A 12634-nucleotide genomic window follows, 5' to 3' on the forward strand; every position below is an offset into this window, starting at 1 on the left:
AAAGTCAATCACTCACTCAATAAGTCAAAGGAACAGAAAATAAATAAGTAGATAAAAACAAGTGACTATTTCTCTCATTCATTCAATCGGACAATTACTGTTTCAGTTTGCTATCAAATACAACAAAACATGAGAAAAGGAACAAAATTAATCGGGCCTGAAAATGTACAAAATACATTCATGCATGACATTTTTCATATGTTTATGTGAACAAACAATAAATCAAATAGACAAACAAAAAATATTCAAATCAACTTTCGCTATCTCCAAGAAGGAATTGGATTTCTAGCAAGTAAATATGTTTATCAATCAATTTGTTTATTTGTATAGAACATTTCAGTAACACAGCAGTTCAGTGTGAATGTGTATCAGATCCATTCATTTAAAGGGGGGACCTCTGCTCAATCAAAGGATTTGTTCATTTAAAATAAAATAATTTTGATGATGAAGTCGATGTGCCATATAATGTTTATTACAGTGGCATAAATGCTTTTTTTCTCTCAGCATGCCCTTATACAATAAACTGTCTCCTGCACCTCAGAGATCATGTTGACATGTGTGTTCAGGGGTTGGCCTGGAGATGACAAGCTTTATAAAATGTGCCGGTCGTCAGCTGGGCTTGTGCTCCATTATTAATCGCACAATAAAGAGACAGTCACCGCCAGTTGCCCTGTGCCCAGTCAAGTTCTTCAGTTCAAACATGCCACAAAAAGGAGGCACTGCAAACCACACTGGGATGTTTCAACTTACTTTTTGTGTTTCAAAGATTTAGATCCTATGCTAAACATTTTGAAAAATCTGCTAATACAAAGTAGAAGTGGAAGAAAGAGGAAAGAAACATAGCTTTCTCAGTGACATAGTATATCATGTTTTTGATAAGTTTAAGTTTTGAAAGGTTTTTCAAGGCGCCATCACCAAAAGTCCAAATGTTGGTTATATTTTGCTTCCAAGGAGCTAGTCGTTCATGCAACATATTAAAATGGTCTTGATCCATTATTTCTGAAAGTATTTAAACGTTTTTTTTTTAGATTTTGTTCTTTTAACCTATTTCTGTCCAGATGTTGACATCATATTGTGAAGAATGCTTTAAAAATGAGAAAATGCACAAAAAAAATCTTCAACAAATGAATAGTTTTTATAGTTTTAATAGTTAGATGTGTTCTGACAGAATGACAGGTTGCTGGTAACAAAATCCTTAAAGATGTCTTATGAAATAGGTTATATAGTTAGAAGTCTGTTCTCTGTGAATGTAGCACTGACTCATTTCTTGAGCTTAGTAGACATTTATGCTTGAATGATGACGATATACATGCCTAAGCAAACAAACATCCTTCCTTTGAGCCAGTAAGAAGACAGCCAAATCCAAAACTAACCTTACAGGAGTCTTCAGGGTTAAAATGTAGTTATTATAAATCAAATATTTTCACATTAAACATGCTGTAATATTTGGATGGGCCTTTTTTATCACAAAAGATTCTTTTCCTCGAATAAGGGATAATAACTTGTGATGCAAACAGAATTCCTTTCATAATATAATAGACATTGAATTTCCTCACAGCAGAAGTCAGGAGTTCAGGTTTTCTGTCAATGTATCACCTGGCTGTATTCGCATTAATATGTCTTAAGTATTCAGGTGAGATATTAGAAGAGTGCACAACCTTTCATGACACCACCAAAAGCAATGAGCTGCAAATAAGTGCAATCATGTTTCAGTAATTCATATGGAAAAAATGGCATCCCGTCAGAGTGCAGCTATGATATATTCTGGTTGTCATATTATGATTTAGAACGGCCTTTAATTTCAGGGTTTTATGTTTTCAAAAGAAGTTCAGAATTTAGTAAGAGTATTTTCCAGGTTTGTTCGCTGTTCTATTAGTTTTAAAAGAAAAAAATGAATAAATGGTGAAGGGATTTTTGTTGAGTTTATGGTTTTCATTTAGCTCTTTTTTCCATGGCTCATTGATTCTTTGTCAGAAATATAACTCAACATATTGCTTGGTGACTGTGGAGAAGCTTCAGTTAATATGAAATTTGCAATGAAACTGAAACAACTAAAGCAGCAACACATTATTATTGTCATTGGAGTGTCAATACTGCATGGAACTACGTGGACTGCAATGAATCTTTGATAAATATATAACCAAATATGATGCATTTACATGCCTGTAATATATTTGGCCAGACAGATATCCAAACCCAAGTTATAGAACAGTGTTTGGGATGCAGAAGCATATAGAGAGAGGACAAAAAAAATCTCACAAAAGAAAAAAAAAGAATGAATTCATTTCATTCTAGTCTTACAGTCATTCTGGTATCAAATAATAAAAACATACAATTTATGTAAAAAGAACCACAAGCATAGAAGTCTTGGTGTTAGGTGAGTTCAAGCTTTTCTGTTTGATCAACAATTAATGGGTGCAGTTTTTGAAGATTTCAGTTTCAATTTTATCTCTTTTTTTGAAGCTGCTTCCTCTGCGCCTCAAAGCATTTGCAATAATAATAACAATAACAAAGATCAAAACAGCTTTATTAAAAGTTCTGGAATCATGTTTGAAGAAGTTACTAGGTATTTTTAAGGTGGCATATAAATATACATTCTCAGCAAAGTTAGATATTGTTATTGATTGGGCAGTGCTAGTGTGGTTGCCTGGGTGACTTCAAAACCTTGAATTGTTCTTTAATATCAGGTCAATACAAATTTTCGAAACAAGCAACAGTAGAAAGAGCAATTAGTCTTCAGATGAATGTTTTATGGATTTATCGCCACAATTTTCTCAGCTGTTTTAGAAATATTGACTGATTTATGTGAACGCTATCAAGAAGCCTTAATAGTCACAGGAATAAAAGCCTGTCTCCGACTTTATGGTGGACAAAAAGCCAGAAATAGTATTTTGGTACAAAGAAAAAACAAGAGAAGCTGTCAGTGCAGCTACAAAGATTAGGCAATTAACATGTTAAGTTTGTAAAAAGTCTTAGTATAAGAGCTGAGTTTTCAATATATTGTGTTGGGATGAAAAGTGCTAGATCAAGAAGGAGGTTTATAAAAGACATCGGAATAGAAATTGCCTTATTATTCAGCCCTCTTTTGAGATCCACACCAGCCCTGTGGTGAAACGTAATACAATCCTGCTGTAAGGATGTACTTCTCCAGCATAGAAGGAAAAACTGGCCAAAGTTGATGAAAGGAAGCTAAATACATGATTATCCTTGTAGAAAACCTGTCAGAGGCGCCAAATGTTTTGATCCTGGGTTGAATGTCCACCTTCCAGCAGAACAACTTTAAACATAGAGCCAGAGGTACAACTGAATGGTTTACATCTTATGTTTTAGAACGATCCAGACAACAAGCTGACCAAAATCCAACTGAAAATCTGTTACAAGACTTGAACCATTTACTAAAATAGTTTTGCAAATTCTCTCCATCCAAGCTTGAGCTGTTTTGCAAAGAAAAATAGTCAAAAACACCAAATGTGTAAACAAAAATAATCCTTTCACTTTCAACTATTCACTTAGTGTCATGAATAGCGGTTGCAGAGTGGTGAAGAAGATGCGATGGACCCAGGTTGTAGAGTGGTGAAGAAGATGCGATGGACCCAGGTTGTAGAGTGGTGAAGAAGATGCGATGGACCCAGGTTGTAGAGTGAGAAATAATGAATTTAATAAAGAACAAGCACAATAATCCAGGCGGCACAGATGAGCAGAAGGTTATTGGCTCAACACCGGTTCAAACAACCAATTACAGACTTGACAAGACAAAACGAGGACCCAACGAGGAACACAGGTGGGCTTAAATACACAGGGAGACAATGAGGGGAAACGAGGAACAGCTGTACTCAACCAAGGTGTCGACAACACAGAGACTCAATAGAACACCGAACCTGAATAAACACAGAAAATCCAAATCATTATACCTAGGAGCCTATGTATGTGACAAAATGTAAGAAAGTACAATGGATGTGAATAACAAGTGTCACATGTGGAAACAATGATGACAATCGCAGGTGAAGGTAAAACAAGGCATAATTAATGAGAACAGAGGCTAAATATTTACATCTAAGACACAATGAGGTTTTATGGTGTCCGAAATTTCTCAAAATATTATATTTTGATTGCTTTCATGCTAACTTTCTGATTGAGTCGTCCTGTTTTTTTTCTTTTGTCTTTTTTAACAAATATGCTTGAGAAATGGTTTCAATTGATGCTACTAGTGTTTTCATTTTTGAGAATCTCACTCAACTGTGAAATATGCATCTATGGCTTATCAAACTATGCTAAGGGGTCTGGTTTGTTTAATATTTTCAAAAATGACCAGTATGTTTATACTCATATTACTGCTTTGAGATGAGATAATGAATGGGAATCTGGTCCTTGAAGAGCATATCTGTCCCACCAACTTAGGATCCTTTGCAGTTTATGCACTTACCGTGGCACACGGGTCTTATTTACACCTGCTCTTAGTGCAGTTTATGAAAATGGCTTAGCGCTGTGAGCAAATGCTAAACCTCTGATTGTTCTAAGACATGTATTATTTGCTATGAATATATCTAATTTAATATAATCCTTGACACAAATTGGACAGAAATGAACACAACATGAGCAACATTCTGACCATTTTCTTTCATCTGATCTAATAGTTTAGATCAAATTAGGGATGCTTGGTCACCATTTGAGGCAAAAAGATCTTAAACAAACTGTTTTTTTTACCTAAATATGAGAATTTATCACAACCAGAACCTATTTGTGAAGTTGGTATCTTTGAAATCCAGAAACAGATGATTATTTTTATCTTAAAAGGACTAGCCTCCGCTGTCCTTCACCTATGGTGCTGCACATTTGTTTTCACCTTGAGAAATCGCCTCCCGAGGCTTGTTATTGGCCCTGAATTTACATGAAAACATTCAGTTTAATTGCAGCAGCATTTGCTGTAGCTGCTTTCATGCTACAGCATTTGGCAGATGGAAGGCAGCCAAGCAGCCGTTGCTTATATCAAACAGAAGAGCCGTGGCAATGCGCTGCAGGCTCAGTCATTAGTGATGGCATTTAGCAAGCTCTTCAGATGGAGAAATGTAAGCGAAACAGTGGTCTTGTAGCCATCAATAAGGCTTCTTGTTTTACACGAGGCAACATTGTCATTCTGTGCATATTTCAACACAGAAGGATACGTAAATTAAGGGAAATTTTACATTAAAATCAGAGTTACCGGTGGATATCATTCAGTTTTACAGTTTGGGTGCATTTCCAGTGCAGCACCTGCTTGCATCAAGCGTTTTTCTCTTCTGTCTATCTGCATCTCAAAATGCTTCAAAGATTTTTTTTTCTTTTTCTCTGACAGCTATTTTTAACTTCTTTTTCACTCTGATTATATAAGGCATAAAAAGTAAAATGAGGAATGTGCCAGGTTGGATGGAGGTTCAAAGCAAGTGGAGAAATCAAAGGGGAGGACAGGGAACAAAATTCTGCCCAGTCACGTTTAGACCATCTCAGCTTTGTCATGAAGTACTTATATCTCTTTTTGTCTGCAAATGGAGTGCCACCTGTCAGAAAAAGAGAGATTCACACTGAAAATGGGAAGAAGAAGTGGTAAAAGAGCCATTTGCTCAGGCAAAGTCTACATTTTCTCGAAGACCCAATTTGGATCACTTTGAGTAGACGAGCTTGTTAAACTGATTTTACAGGCTCTTTGGTACATGAGTCCAGGAGAGGGGAACACGACGGGGATCTGCTGACAGGATGGGTGGAGTGGAAAGAAGGATGGTTGAAGTGACAGTTTAATGCAGCCGGCTGTTTCCCAGCAGCGGAGTGGGAACGCATGTAGGAGGGGGGGAGTTTGAGTGTATGGGAGGGAAGGATTATGTAACAGAGTTACAAACATATGCCTGGTGATCCAAGGAAACCCCAGATGGGGAAAAGAAAGAGAAATGCATGAATGATACGTTAAGAAATTGACCAAACAACCCCCCCCCAAAAAAATGAATCTTGCAGGTTCACCAGTGCTGATTCTGAACTCTGTGAAAACTCTGTTGACTTGAATGGAGCCTGGCTGTGTGTGCATTTGAGCTTGACCGGGTTAATTGAACCATGTCACCTCATCAAGCTGCCCCTCTGAGTCCATGCTCAGACCCAGTGCAGACCTAATGTGCTCATCTCAAATCAGTGGTTTGTGCTGGCAGGGTGACTCCCTCAAGCGCCCCCGGCACACGCATGCAAGCACGCAAATGGGAGCAGCTAACCCTCTCTCCCCTTTTTGTGCTTCTTTACAGTTTAGCTCTGCATCCAGAGCGCGTGCTGGTCGCCACAGGACAAGTTGGCAAGGAGCCTTACATCTGTGTGTGGGACTCTTACACTGTCCAGACCGTGTCCATCCTGAAGGATGTGCATACACATGGCATTGCCTGCCTGGCCTTCGACCTCGAGGGACAGGTACAGTGTGGAAGCTATTACTATAAATTTGAATCACTTCAGCAACATTCCCTGAAGTACTGGGTGGTGGAGGGATCCTGGATTTCTCTTCATTTTCCCCATAATAGTTCAGTTTCATGCATTTTGTAAAAGTTCAGTTCTTCAGGTTGGACAAAATCAAAACTTTTCAGGATGTCCAAAACACTCAAAAACATATTTCCGCTGAGCTAGGAGGTAATTAATTAATTTAATATAATTTGGAATAAAACTTTAACATAAAATGTGGGGGAAGGGAAGTGCTGTGAATACTTTTCTGTACTTTTGCTTGTTTTCTATATTGATCTGATTATTGTCAGGGCATCTTTCTTTGTTTGTTTTCTGAAGATATTTATAGAACCTTGCAAAGGGACTGATGCACCACTGCAAAGCATTTTATCTGACTGTAATTTAATAAAGCAGCACAGAGTACACAATTGTGAAGTGGAAGGGACATAATGTATTGTCAGAACTTTTTACTTACAGTAAAAAGTCAGTATGTGTATTACATTACATGGCCATTACATGTTTTGTAGTTTTCTACAAGAGGTGTAATGGGCACCGCAAACATACTGTATGGAGAAAGGGGCAAATTTGGTTATGAACAGTCGAATACTTTGTGTTAATATTTCTCATTGTAAAAAATTGTTTGTAAAAATTTTACACACTAAAAAAACACAAATCTCCATACACATCAGCCACCTGCTGGACAGGGCAAATTTATCAGTGTTGAACTGCCGCTGGGGAACTCAAAAAATCAGTCCAAAGGATTGATACAAACACCGTCCTTTTGCTAGAGGCTTCAGAGCAGACTGAGGAAGAGGTTCGGCTTTAAATTTGTTTGTAAAATAACTCTTCCTCTTTTCAACTCTCTTCACATACTATAATATCCCTGAAAAGGAGTGACAATCATTCACTGCACACACATTTTATACAGTGGATGATGTGAAACAAAATTACAGTGATTGGTTGTGAAAAAAGGTGGAAAGAATTGGTGACTTAGACCTAGACCCCCTTCAGTGGTGACTAAACCTCTTTTTGTCTCTGCCTCATGCTAACCTTCATCCCCTTAGCTGCTGTGTGTGAGCAGACAGGCTGAGAGATCAACAGCCTGTCTGCTAACAAGCGCCTCCGCCAATCAGTCTGTGCTGTCTGGCTGCTGCTTTGGCCTCTAAAAAAGTATTCATCCCTTTTATGATTCCTTTAATTTAATGGTTTTAATAGTTAATAGTTTTCCCTTACATAGATATGCAAGGGAAAAGTGTATCACTTTTTTTCTGACAGAATTTATAATTTGGAATCCATGCACTGCTGATATTATCTATCAGTTCATTTGAATAGCTGTTGGGATAAATGAACTGGCAGAGGATTCATAACCAACCCATTATCCAATTGGTTTCTCTGCATATAATCTCTGCTCCTCATGAGCACAAAGTGCTAAAATACAAGTGGAGACCTTTCAAATGCCTTGCCAGAGACTTCTGTGCATAGCCAACATTTAACATTGATTCTGCAGAGGATTAAAGAGGACATTCCTTAGCATGTGAAGTAAGCTGCAGGGCAGAGAAGGATTTCCATGAGAAGCCACTCTCACCTCTTCTGCTCCACTGATGCTGCCTACTCAATCAGCTGTAGGTGTCTCCTCTGGCAAAAGTGCTCAAATGTTTCTCCATGGAAGTGCCAGAGGCTGGACAACTGTTCTGAAGCCATTATTAGCTCCTTGATTGTGGTTTACACTGAATGTTTGCAGTAAGACAGCAGATAGTCTGTGATTTCTCTGTGCTCTATTTGCAGTGCCTGGTATCTGTGGGCTTGGACGCAAAAAACACAATCTGTGTGTGGGATTGGAGGAGAGGGAAGGTTCTAGCAGCTGCTCCTGGTCACATGGATAGGGTAAATACTGTATTTCCATTTGATCTACATCACATTGAAATATTGAAAGAAGATTAAGTTCAGCTCTTGGATTTTAATTTTGACAAAATGCAGCACAGATATACGTTTTTGTTGTTAAAACAATAACAACATTTTAAATAGAAACAACTACAACATATATATTTCATAGCACCTACCAGCACAATAATAAAGGTATTGTGCTTTAGTTAGGTCAAAACAACAAGTCTTTATTTTAAAGCTCATCAAGCAATTGGAGTTTCAAGATGTGTCCTTTCAAAGACATAGTTTGTGATTTTTTAAAAACTAAAGTTAAGCAATAGGCCAACCTTTACTAATATGGAAGCATTAATGAAAATGCTACTAAGATTATGTAGTATCGGCTAAGCTAACAGCAGCTTATATGTGATTATTGGGTAATATTTACATTAACTAACTCTCTAATATTTGCTTCTTAGTAGCGTATCACCAACATTTTAGCTAATATTACTGTTCTGTACCAGTAGCATAAAAGTGTAAATGTAAGCTTACATTTGAAACTGTACTCCCCTTTGTCTGAGAAGGATATATCAGACCCATCCTTCAAATCAGAGGAAAAGAAGGATACATTTGGAGTAATCTTTCAAATTTATTAGCCTTTGTTGAATCACCTTCAAAGAACACAGCCCCTCTTTCTACTATGCTCACAGACGCAGTTTATATGCTATTATTTGCTAAACCTACCGTGGTTAACATGCTAACTTTTACAGTTTTGTCCCATTAGAAAAAGCGTTTTCCTTGAAGTTTTTGTAAACCCTATACATTGAATTGGCTCCATTTGTAGTTGCAGAAATATTCAATGCCTTTTTTTTTTTTTTTTTTGCAGATATTTGACATATCATGGGATCTGTATCAGCCAAACAAGCTTGTAAGCTGTGGTGTCAAACATATCAAGGTAAAGCTGTTTTTGTTTATTTCACAAGCAGCTAATCACAGTCTGAAATATGTTGAGGCTGTGCCTGATTTGCTGGAAAGAAAAGCAATTTTCAAAAAGCTTAAGAAAGCCACTGTCTGTAAAGCTTTGTTTCTGCCCTGCTTGTTCAGCTTTATCTCTCTAACAATATCAAACATTCCTAAAATAGGTCTATGCAAATCCATACCCATGGTTATTAGGCATTTTACATAAGTGGGACAGGCAATGAGTCAAAGTCTCTTCCCTCAAATTTGTAGTAATCTGCACTGCAGAGAGGAAGGATGCTCTCTTTCATGGGGACCATGACACTGCCACTCAGCCCCTTCAGTTTGCTCCATTCAGCTTTTGAAAACCCTCCACTGCACAGATGTGCCCACTTCCCTTCCCAGTCCGATCTGTATCACTTCTCTTCGAACAAAAATGGTGCACATAAATCTTCAATGAGTTAATGCAGAGCGTCTTCTCTAAGTCCTCCCTAAGGACATGTTTGCGCTCCCAGTCGTGGAGGCTTTATTTTCCAAAACACTGGGAAAAAAAATGAATTGTGCTTGGATTGGAAATGCACCCCTGGCCCTGTAAGGCAAAACAGTGCAGCGTGATTAAATGGGTTTGATTCAGCTAGGCCAGACAACTGTACTAATGTCTCACTGGTGACTCCCTTTTCACGATACAGCTTGACTGGCCTCTCCTCTTATAGTAACCCTCCTCAAACCCCAGAAAGTTTTCTTCCGCTGATGCATGATGCAGAAATCCCCTCCAGTAGTTGCACTCCACCCCCATTCCCTGCTGAATCCTGCAGCTCATATATATCCTCCTTCTCTCCTCCCCTACATTTCCCCCCTTCTGGTTTTCTGATGCCAAGGCAATCCAACAATTGTCCCACATAATTCCCCAGGCTTCACCCTGTAGACCATGTGACATCTGCTCCCCTGTCCTGTGCTCGCTCAGCGATTATAGCACTCAGAGCATGCAGAAGATTTAGACCCAGTAATCCACTCACTATGGAGCTGAGGAAAACGCAACCTCGTTGGCGAGGACAGTCAAACCTTTGTAGCTGTTTGTATTCAGATTTTTTCAGGATAACTGTGTCAGATTGTTATCTTCCTACTGATTGATTATTTAGTGACCATTACCAGCATTGTTTCTCTTCAGATAGTTTTTTTTTACAGGTTAGGTTAAGTAGTATCTTTAAATACACAGGGCATGTTATTTTTGCCTTGTGTGACTGACAACATATTGGCTGCTGGTGATGTGCACTAACCTTCCGGCAACCAAAATATTTAGGAAGCTATCTAGACCACAGAAATCATTTTAAATGAATAATATTTTGAGATGCACCCATCAGTCAGGTAGAGATCAGACTTGATTAGCTTTCCTTTAAAGGGAACCTATTACACTAAATATACATTTTTCTGAAAACAGCCCAAATTCTTAGAATAAAAACACCCAGACATTTTGATGGCAACAAGTTAACATTTTCTGGTGTCTGGAAAATGAGTCGTTTCAAACATCACAAATCAGAAGGCACTGCTCCTCAGGTAGCAACCCCATTGAAGCCCAGCCTGTTACCTTGCAACCCCAGCTAAGCCAAGTCCAGCCCATCACCTAGTAACCCAAGTAGAGCTCCAGCACCTTTGGTTAGCTAGTCTTACTGCAGTATGCACTGTGCAATGGCTGCTTGAAAAGACAATTGTTTTGTTGTTGACTTACCATTTAAAAACCACTTGCTGCATTCTTGTTGGTTGTGCAGGAGGCTCTACTTCTGCTTTTCAATAAAACGTAACTGTTGATCAGCAGGTAATATAATGCCTTTTTTTTTAGCTTAAATATCAAAATCATGTAAAGGTTAGCGATATGCTTGTGCCCAGAATCATATTTATTAATTTATATGATTACTCTGTTGTTGGCAGACTATTCATCTACACAGCTTAAGGCAGTAAATTTATATCAGCAATAATAGGACAGTTACAAAGTCGGCCTTCTATCACCTGAAGAACATCTCCAGGATTAGAGGACTAATGTCTCAACCAGATATAGAGAAACTCATTCATGCGTTTATCTTTAGTCGCATTGATTATTGTATCACAGTGCAAGTCTGTCCAATAAATCAGTCAAACAGCTGCAGCTGATCCAGAAATCTGTTGCTCGCGTTCTCACTAAAACCAGTAAGATAGAGACATAACAGCAGTTTTTAAGTCCCTCCACTGGCTCCCTGTAGCTCAAAGAATAGATTTTAAAATACTGTTGTTAGTTTATAAATCAATGAACGGTTTAGCACCACAATACATCAAAGATCTGCTGTTGTATCAACCTTCCAGACCTCTCAGGTCTTCTGGTTCTGGTCTGCTCTGCATCACCAGAACCAGAACCAAGAGAGGAGAAGCAGCTTTCAGCATCTATGCACCAAAAATTTGGAACAAACTTCCAGAAAACTGTAAAACAGCGGAAACCCTGACTTCCTTTAAATCTCAACTAAAAACACATTTGTTTAGAATTGTTTTTGAAATGTAATACGTAACAATGTTTTGTTTATTCTATGTTCCATGACTTTGTGTTTTTATAATGTGAAGCACTTTGAAATGCCTTGCTGCTGAAATGTGCTATACAAATAAAATTAGATTTTATTTTTTTGATTTGATGTCAACACATTTCCTTGCCTATTTAATGTAACTGTTAAATTTATTTTTGTTGATATGAGACAATATCAAATCAGTTTTATTTTAAATTGTCACAGTTGATATTTCATTTGTGGTGTACAAAAGTAAGCTATGTTCTCCAGTGAATTTAGATTGACGTAGTAGTTTCCGGTTTGCAACTGCAGTATATAAGCAGAAAAGACACAGCAGAAAAATGCTAAAAGCCATTTAAATGAGTCACTTTCAGGGCGAAAAAACTCCAACTTCTTTTAACATATTTGTTATCACTAGTATACCGTATTTGTTATGTTCTTCTGCCCTGAGATCCATCACATACCCTTTCGGCGTCAAGTCTTCCTTTAGTAATTTGGGACAGTGGGGATTAGCCGGTTCCTGTGTCTTGCTGCCTTATCAGCTGTATGCAGGGAGGACTGTGCAGGCACACTTCCTCCATCCCCACTGCTTCCATGAACACCACACAGCAGCTCATGACACACTTTCATCTGCATCTCCATCCTCCCTGATAACTCACACACCAATATAATGCTCCCTCCTTGACCTTCAGCAAAGATATCTCGCTAAAATCACTTATTTATTAAAATCTTTCAGAGGATATGTGGATACCTCATGTCTTGTTAAGGCATGCACCAGGCTTTGGATGTTTAATGGCGGGGCTGGATTTAAGCCTGTGATGCTTGTCTCTGATTATCGATTCCCCCTT

General features: G+C 38.1%; 1 protein-coding gene across 2 annotated transcripts in view; it reads left to right on the forward strand.

Moving 5' to 3' along the window:
* eml5 (EMAP like 5) overlaps positions 1-12634 on the forward strand; it is a 43354-nt gene that overhangs the window by 1259 nt on the left and 29461 nt on the right. For both annotated transcript variants that reach the window (XM_055038445.1, XM_055038444.1), the window contains exons 2-4: positions 6261-6420; positions 8230-8328; positions 9191-9259. In XM_055038445.1, the coding sequence (XP_054894420.1) occupies positions 6261-6420; positions 8230-8328; positions 9191-9259 (328 nt within the window). The remainder of the gene's footprint in view (positions 1-6260; positions 6421-8229; positions 8329-9190; positions 9260-12634) is intronic.

The sequence above is a fragment of the Poeciliopsis prolifica genome, unplaced genomic scaffold (genome assembly GCF_027474105.1).
Source record: "Poeciliopsis prolifica strain line A6 unplaced genomic scaffold, Auburn_PproV2 SCAFFOLD013, whole genome shotgun sequence".
In the NCBI taxonomy this organism is placed as follows: Eukaryota; Metazoa; Chordata; class Actinopteri; order Cyprinodontiformes; family Poeciliidae; genus Poeciliopsis; species Poeciliopsis prolifica.